Source organism: Amborella trichopoda, chromosome 5 (genome assembly GCF_054954075.1).
Source record: "Amborella trichopoda isolate Santa Cruz 75 chromosome 5, AtrichopodaSantaCruz75HAP2 v2.0, whole genome shotgun sequence".
Taxonomy (NCBI): domain Eukaryota; kingdom Viridiplantae; phylum Streptophyta; class Magnoliopsida; order Amborellales; family Amborellaceae; genus Amborella; species Amborella trichopoda.
In genome coordinates this window covers 33,111,955-33,120,430 of record NC_142340.1, presented here as the reverse complement: position 1 = coordinate 33,120,430, position 8,476 = coordinate 33,111,955, and the positions used below count along the sequence as shown (strand labels likewise).

The following is an 8,476-nucleotide window of genomic DNA, read 5'->3' as shown; positions in this document are numbered from 1 at the left end:
CAACGGGTGATTTTCGCTGCCAATATATCATATCAGCCATTATTTGCGCAGAACATACATCTTTTAAACCTCAGGGTAAACAATTCTCAGATTTCACAGTTTTTCTCTCAATATACCAACTTACTAAGTTTCAGAAACAAACATTTTTATTTTTTAATTTTTTTTTGGAGATTGTCTATAAAGAGACAATTTATCTTTTATAAATAGATGTCACAATCATTTTTGTCTCTTAAATTTAAAAAATGGTGGTTGTAAGAGTGTAATTGAATAGACAAAGAGTTTCAAAAAAAAAATTGTCAAAGTCTTACTCACCCCAAGCCATCCAATTTGATATCTAATGAGTGGTAGTGATGGTTGTTAACGTATATATATCTCTTGATTGTATGAGTATATATCTTTTGATAAGATTAAGTGTGTCTAAGATTATGATAATATTAGTTAGTAATTATCAATAACTGTTAATGTCTATTCAGAATTGTTACTATCTGTGTATTTATACAGGGTCTTGTATATTCTTTATTAATCAATAAAGATAGAGTTCTCTCTAATATTTTGAGTTTTTAATAATTGTAACCTCCATATACAAAAATAAATGACCTCTGTGTAGACAATATCTCCCTCTTTCTTTTTTTTTTCCTTTTTATTTGAACCGAAAAGGTCACCCTTCAACAAACTTTTGGGCCTTGTCGAATTTATTGCAAGGAGACTTTTATTGCTATATCTTTATTATTTAGACATCGAAGGGTCAACTAGTTGGATAATGAGCAATATGAAGTCAATTTATGATCAATTGGTTGTTAATTTCACAAAAACAAAAAGAAAAGAAATAAACAGATTATACTCGTGGTTTTAATTATATTTCAGCATCTGTATTCAATCATATTTGACTGATTTTGGATGCACAAACTTGTGCCTTTTAGATTAAAAACCTTTTTTTAAAAAAACCAATTTTCCATTTATCTCCATTATTATTCTCAGAATATTATAATAATGCTAATTGAAACTGAAATCTATCAATGTCTTTATTGTTACCAATTTCTAATTTAAGTGAATAAATCAAGGAAAAGCATATCTCATACCAGTACGCCACAATGGCATATATCACGCATTCCTTCTGATGGTCGGTTAGAGTACCATGTGCATGTACATCACTAACTGTGATTAATCTTTAGCCTCCATCACGAGGAATGGATGGTGGTTATCCATATGGTGCATTATATGTGCGTGGTACTCCACTCCAATCTATAGGTTACTGACTTTTTTTACCATTGGGCCCCTATACTATGCTCTCATGAGAGCATTATTGCCCACTTGCTCCTAAGGCAAAGGAGTTGATTAAGAGGATTTTTTCGATCTAAAACTTTGGGATCCACATAAAAATCTCCAAAAACGTAATTTAAAAGAAAATATTTTAATTTTGAGGGCCAAAATTTGGGAGCTTAAAAATACTCCAAGACTAAGTTCTAGCTGAGGGAGTGGAGGGAAGAAATGATTATTGCTCTAGAATTTGGGGGCCTAAAAATACTCCTAATCTAAATTTTCACGGAGGAATTGAATGGAGGAAATGCACCGGCAGGATCGTAAAATATTCCGGCCCTGCGATTTGCAATTTGGGGTGAAGCAAAGGGGCTTGGTCATCCATGATTCTTGATTGCCAATAGATAAGTTGAACTGTTCATTGAAGTCTTGAAACAGCTGTAAGGTAGGAGAGGAGAACAAAATGCTCCATTTTTTTTTTTTTTTTTACAGTTCACAAAACTTGGGGCACAAATTCTACCATGAAGAGCACGTGATTTTAAGAGGACATAAATAATATATGCTGTGTTTTTAATTTAAATGAATCACAAATTTCGGTTTGTTCATCAACATCGAAAATTTCTTTTAATGGTCTTAATTCTACAAACCCTCTCTTAATTTTTCATAGGGGAGGAAAATCATAACAATCACCCTAAACCAATTTATCTTGAGATGTTCAATTTGAGGATATTTGAGCATCAAAACAATCTCTTCTAGTCGAATGTTTTTAGGCGGGCTCTAATTTGATTGGTTCGAACAACTCTATACAAACTTTTTATTCATATATATATATATAGAGAGAGATAGATGGTTCTTTTGCACAACCATCCTCAAAATTATTGTAACAGTTGTACTTTCACCTCTCTTAATTTAAAGGAAACAAAAACGCACAACCATCCTCAAAATTATTGTAACAGTTCTGTTTTCACCTCTCTTAATTTAAAGGAAACAAAAACCAAACTAGTTACATGATCTCAAACCTAAACAACTCCAAATCTTAAAAAAAGAAAGAAAAAAAAAACATGAATGAAGATATCACCTCCAGCTCAACCAAAACAAAGAGGAAGAACAAATAAAAGTTATATATTACAAGTTCAAGAAAAAGACATAAATATAGAAGTAAATAAACCCCATAGTAAAAGCCCTTAAGCAGATCAACACTAAGCTTATGACTTCCTAACCTTGTGCTTAGATCTCATAAGCATACCACAAAGGCCACAGCTATGAAACTTTGGTGATGGAGGGCTACCAGGAGAGGAGTTCACCACACGAGATGGGTAAGCGGGCCCGGTCATCCGGTTTCTCTCCAGCATACCCACAGACCCGACGCTCTTGCACTGCCTCAACTCATTGTCAGTCCATGGCTTCTCTTGTCGGGATGACGGCCTCAATTCCCCAGAGAATAATCGATCATCCCATATCAAACCCGACGACCCCTGCCTTCTAAATGAAACAGCCGATCGTGGTAACCCCGCCATCTCTCTCTTTCTACTGTGGAACTAGTTCCTTGGTGCTCTTCTTCTCCTGTGATGGAGTATTCTCTTGGTCCTCTCTTTTTCAAGAGATGGCTACACTGCTCTCTTTCTCTCTCTATACCTCTCTTTCTCTCTATACTTCTCTCTTCTTTAATGATGAGGGAGCAGGCAATTCTATCCTCAATTTATTTGTGCCCGGAGGAGAAGGTGCCGGAGAAGATGTCAATGTCAGCATTAGGAGAGAAGGGGCCATTACAAGGCATCTCTCTCTCTCTAAAGTGGCCATTTCAAAGCATCTCTCTCTCTAAAGGGGCCATTTCAAGGCATCTCTTTCTCTCTAAAGGGGCCATTTCAAGGCATCTCTCTCTCCTCCCCCTCTCTCTCTAAAGGGGCCACGTAAAGGCATCTATCTATCTCCTCCCCTCTCTCTAAAAATCTCTCTCCTCCTCTCTCACTCCTCCCCTCTCTCCTCCCCTCTCTCTCTCTAAAAACTCCCCCTCCTCCCCTCTCTCCTCCCCTCTCTCTCTCTCTCTAAAAATCTCTCTCTCTCTTACCCCCACGTATCGACATGCTTAGGTTGGTACGAATTGAACCGCTCTTCATCCGGACGCCTTACGAAGAGGCGCACTCAACTCTATTTTTTGCATATGAGAGCACAGCAGGTCAAGTGCGACGCACGTAATACTTTTATACGAGCACACTGTATACTTGATCTGATAAAGGGAGAAGTTTTTATAAGGTTGCAACCTTAAAATGTAGAATCACAGATGCACCTCAAAAATCTATCGAAAATATTATTTTAATGTTGAAAAAACCCTCTAATCAATTATCTCAACATCGAAATCAATGAATATGAAAAATAAAACCTTTTGAAACTTGTAAATAGTGCATCTTGCAACACATTATCTAGACCGTCCATTTTCAAGATTTTCATATATTTATATATCTACTTGATTTCAACCATTTTTGAAATTTAAATTTTCTAATTAGGTATGGAAAAGGATTTTAAGATAATACTAAGAATTTTTTACAACAAAAATTCATGTTATGATAAAATTTTAAGGTGCGCCTCAATAGGATTGTTTAAGGTTGCAACCTTATAGAAACCGCACCCTCATTAATTTTGAATAGTTTTTATCTAAAATTTTGGCAATTACTTAAAATCACTAGGTGAATATATTCAAAATAAAAAAAATTTGGACAACCACTTAAAATCACTAGGTGAAATATATTCAAAATAAAAAAAAATTGATTGTTGAATTTTACAACTCTTAGATTCATCCTTTACAAATTGGGCGGTTGCTATTCAAACTTAAGACATTAATGTTTTTGAAGTCCATGAAAAATGTAATTTGAAAATCTTCTTTTAACTGATTATAGCATAGCATAAGGTTTGAAGAGGTTGCATTCTCAAAATTTGGGGTTGTAAAAATTCTACTAGGTTCCGCCCTAGGGAATAAGTAGACAATATGCTTCCTCGGGCGCACATGAAATCTTTTAGGCAGGGTTGAATGGCATCCGACTTTTTCCTAATAAATTCATTCCACAAGAAAACAATATGATTTGCGACACACGAAAAATAAGATAAATTCAACAAGTGGGGTGACCTCCAAAGAGGACAATTCCTTGGAGACTTTATTTCTTGACAACATTCCAACTCTTAACCTTATAATACCCTAAAATATCCTTACTTATAGAATAGAATTGCACTTCATCACATTCAAAATTATTATTATTATTATTATTATTAAAAAATTTATGCTCTAAAAATAATATATATTAATACTCTCTTTACAAGTGTCTATCTAATTCTTTATTTTAGCTATATATGAAAAATAATTTTGAGAGGTCAAGGTACCTAGTACGAGCACTTTCTCTCTCTCTAAAACCTCTTTCTCTCTCTTGAGCTTCTTGTGAGCTAGATGCAACGGACTTACCTCTCATCTCTGTGAGAGTCCTCTAGTGTCACAAGATAAATTCTAGCACCTTGTTGTATCTCGCAAAAGTTTCTCTTTCTCTCTAGATTATTTGCTAACCATTATTTTGCAGCAAGCTTATTTTTTCTTTTGTGTAATATATTGTTGAAAAATTCATTCTCAACAAGATTTTCTCTCTAGAAAAGCAAAAAAATTGTACATGTAACTTTTTATTTATATTTTGCATATGAAAATAGTACTTGAAGGTTGAAAAATATTGTATAAACCAGGGAAAATTATTGGACATCATTTTATTTTGATGTGATGATTTATAATGGGTTTTTGATGGGTACATGCTTGCTAGATATTACATTGGGGTTTGTTTAGAAGAGGTTTACAATAGTTGCAATTGATTTTAGACTTTAATATTTTTTTGGATAACAAAGTTAGTGATCTTTCTACATACTCTTGAATCCTAAAAAAATTTACAATAAAATTTTATAAGTGTTTTGGTAATTGTTGCATGCTATATATGTGTTGATATTTCCGATTGAATGTAAAACTCAATTTGCTCGATCTACTTTTGAAAACTAAAAAGATCCACTGTATTTGAGCCAAATCACCTAGGACTTTTCAAGGTTTTCTCGCTCCAGGCTATCAAGGGATTTTTTTTGTTCAAGTGATTTTTCTCTAATTTCCAATGATTTTTTTTATGATTTTTGTATGTGAATTATGCGCGATTAGGGGTGTTTTTTTTGTAGGCTCTAATTTGGGCCTAATCCAATTCATATTAGGACTCTTAGGACTTCTTATAGGCTTTAAAGATTTTGACTAATTGACTGGTCAAAATAGATTAGACACCTATTAGGTATAGAGTTTGTAGAAAATCGTTGAAAACTACTTTGTAGAAGCAGAATTAGAGGTTGGGCCACTATTGAAAAGCTTTTATCTGGTGAGTACATAACACCTTCAAAAATCAGGGTTGTTTTTGGTGAACGTCGCAGTTTGCATTGCTGGGTCCATTTGGGCGATGCATCGCCGAATTAAATTCAGTATAAATTATTTCAGTATGAACTGAACCCTAGGTTGATCTTTATGTGGTGGTCTGATTTATTTTAAGCGTTGTAGAGGGTTTTGACATGGGTTTTTAAAGGTTTATGTATTGTTTTGGATAAATTTGAATCAATAAAAAAAGCTTCAAAGAGATTCAGGTTGGCTTTAGGTTTATGTACCTAGATTTGGGTAAATTTGTAATTTGATGTTTTCTTACCGATTGTGGACTATTGGTTATGGTGCACTATAGTTCACTAAGCTAGTATGGTCCCATGGTTCAGGGTTGGAAGTTTTTGGGAGTTTAGGGTGTTTTAGAATTAAAAAAATAAGTCAATTCCAAATTTGGCGTCTACAATTGTGTAGAGAGAGAAAATTGTATATGAGGAGAGAGAGAAAAAGAGATTCCATTAGGGTTGTGTTTGTGTAATGCGGAGAAGAGAGAGCCACAGCAAGATTTATTGTTTGGGTTATATATTGTTTGGGTTATATATATATGGATATGCGATTGTATAATATAAGATCATTTATTATTTTTATAAGAAAGTCACAATTATTTTTTGGCATTAAATGTGAAATCCAATAGATTGAAGTGTGGCACAACATTCAAAGGAATTTTATTTTGAATTTTGTGCTTAATGACACATTATCTTTGCAACCTTAAATAATCAAATTAAGGTGTACCCCCCAAACTTGGTTAAGTGATACAATTTTGGTATTGAAAATTTTTTGGATGGTGTGAGACTATTTGATTATTTAAAGTGTAACCCAAAATGTGGTCATGTGATGCAAATTTGGTGTCGAAAATTCTTAGGGTGGTGTGAGTTTGATTATTTAAAGTGTACCCACAAACTTGGTCATGTGATGCAATTATAGCGTTGAAATTTCTTATGATGGTACAAGATTCTATTTTTATCTCTAATTATAAAATTTTAAGCTCCCAAATAGTTTAAACCAAGTAGATATATAAACGCATGTAAATCTTGAAAATAGATGGTCTAGATAATATATTGTACAATTTACTATTTTTAAGACTTGAAATCTTTGTTTTTTCTTCATATCTATACACGACGAGATCATCAATTAGATATTTTTCCAACATAAAAACAATATATATATATATTTATGTATCATCATCATTATAACTTTTTCCAAATTAATAGGGCATTGACTATGTCAATCATATCCTCCATTCTGCACTATTAAATGTCATACCCTAAGTGAAGTCATAAGTCTCCATATCTTTTTAGACTACTTCCAACCACGTCATTTTAGGCCCACATTTTACCCTTTTCAATCTTTTTCTTTGAACTGACTCGTACCTCCTAACAGGTACTGTACTGGGTCAGTGCCATATATAGCTCAGCTAAGTCTATTATCTTATCGTATCATCTATTGATGACATACCTAAATTTTCAAGAATGGATTCATTTCGTATTCTATCTCTTCTTGTCTTGCCACTCATCCATTTCGACATCATGATCTCTACCACACGCATTCTATATGTATATTATTTTTTATCTACCCAACATTCCTCCCTATAGAGTAAAGCTGGTCTCACAACTGTCATATAGAACTTGCCTTTTAGCTTTGTTAGTATGCAGCAATTATGTAGAATTCCAATTGCACATCTCCACTTCGCCCATCGCGCTCTTATTCTTTATGCGATATATTCCTCAATCTCTCCATTTTCTTGGATTATCGACCCAAGATATCGAAAGTGCGGTCTTTATTATACTTCTTGGCTATCAATCTCAACTACTTCCTCGTCTCTACTCCTATTATTGCTAAACTTACATTCTATAAACTCTGTCTTAGTTTGGCTAATTTTATCACCTTTGCATTCTAGAGCATCATTCCAAAGTTCTAACTTTGTGTTTACATTGTTTCGGTTCTCACCGATCAAAACCATGTCATCTGCGAATAACATGCACAATGGTACCTCATCGCATAGGTATGTAAGTCATCAATAACTAAGACAAATAGGTACATGCTCAATGTTGATCTTTGGTGTAGATCTATTGTCACTGAAAACTCACTCGTCTCTCCATTAGTTGTTCATACACTAGATAGCATTTCATCATATATATCTCTCACCAAATTAATATAGTGTCTAGAGACTTATTTCTTTGTCAACATCCATCAAATCAAATCAAATCTCGTGGTAATCTATCATAAACTTTTTCTAGATTAATAATGACTATGTGGAGGTCTTTTTCCGTCGCCCTAAACTTCTCGATCAGTTGCCTAACAAAGAAAACAGCTTCGGTTGTTGACCTCTCTGGTATAGAACCAAATTAGTTTTTTGATATACTCGTTTCATGCTTCAGTCTTTGTTCAATCACCCTCTCCCAGAGCTTCATAGTATAGCTCATGAGCTTGATCTCCCGATAATTCACACAATTATGTATGTATCATTTGTTCTTGTAAATCGGTATCGGTACCACAATACTTTTCCTTCATGCATCTGCTATTTTCTTTGTTCTCAACACCTTGTTGATCAACTGCGTTAACTAGTCAATGTCAATCTTGTCCATGCACTTCCAAACCTCTATCGGGATGCCATCTGGTCCAAAAGCCTTTTCTATCTTCATCATTTTCAAAGTTTCTTTTACTTCTGAAATCCAAATCCTACGAATATATCTATGATCTACCCATCATTTATACCAACGGTTCCTTCTACAGCTATGTTTCCACTGTGTTCGTCATTTAATAGTTTTTGTAAATAAACTCTTCACC

At 34.0% G+C, this 8,476-nt stretch overlaps 1 protein-coding gene across 1 annotated transcript; it reads right to left on the bottom strand.

Moving 5' to 3' along the window:
• Positions 1-2,462: 2,462 nt before the first annotated feature.
• On the bottom strand, positions 2,463-2,774 carry LOC18432676 (uncharacterized protein At1g15400). The gene has a single exon (XM_006842779.1). The coding sequence runs from the start codon at positions 2,772-2,774 to the stop codon at positions 2,463-2,465; it is 312 nt and encodes a 103-aa protein (XP_006842842.1).
• Between the last annotated feature and the right edge of the window lie 5,702 nt (positions 2,775-8,476).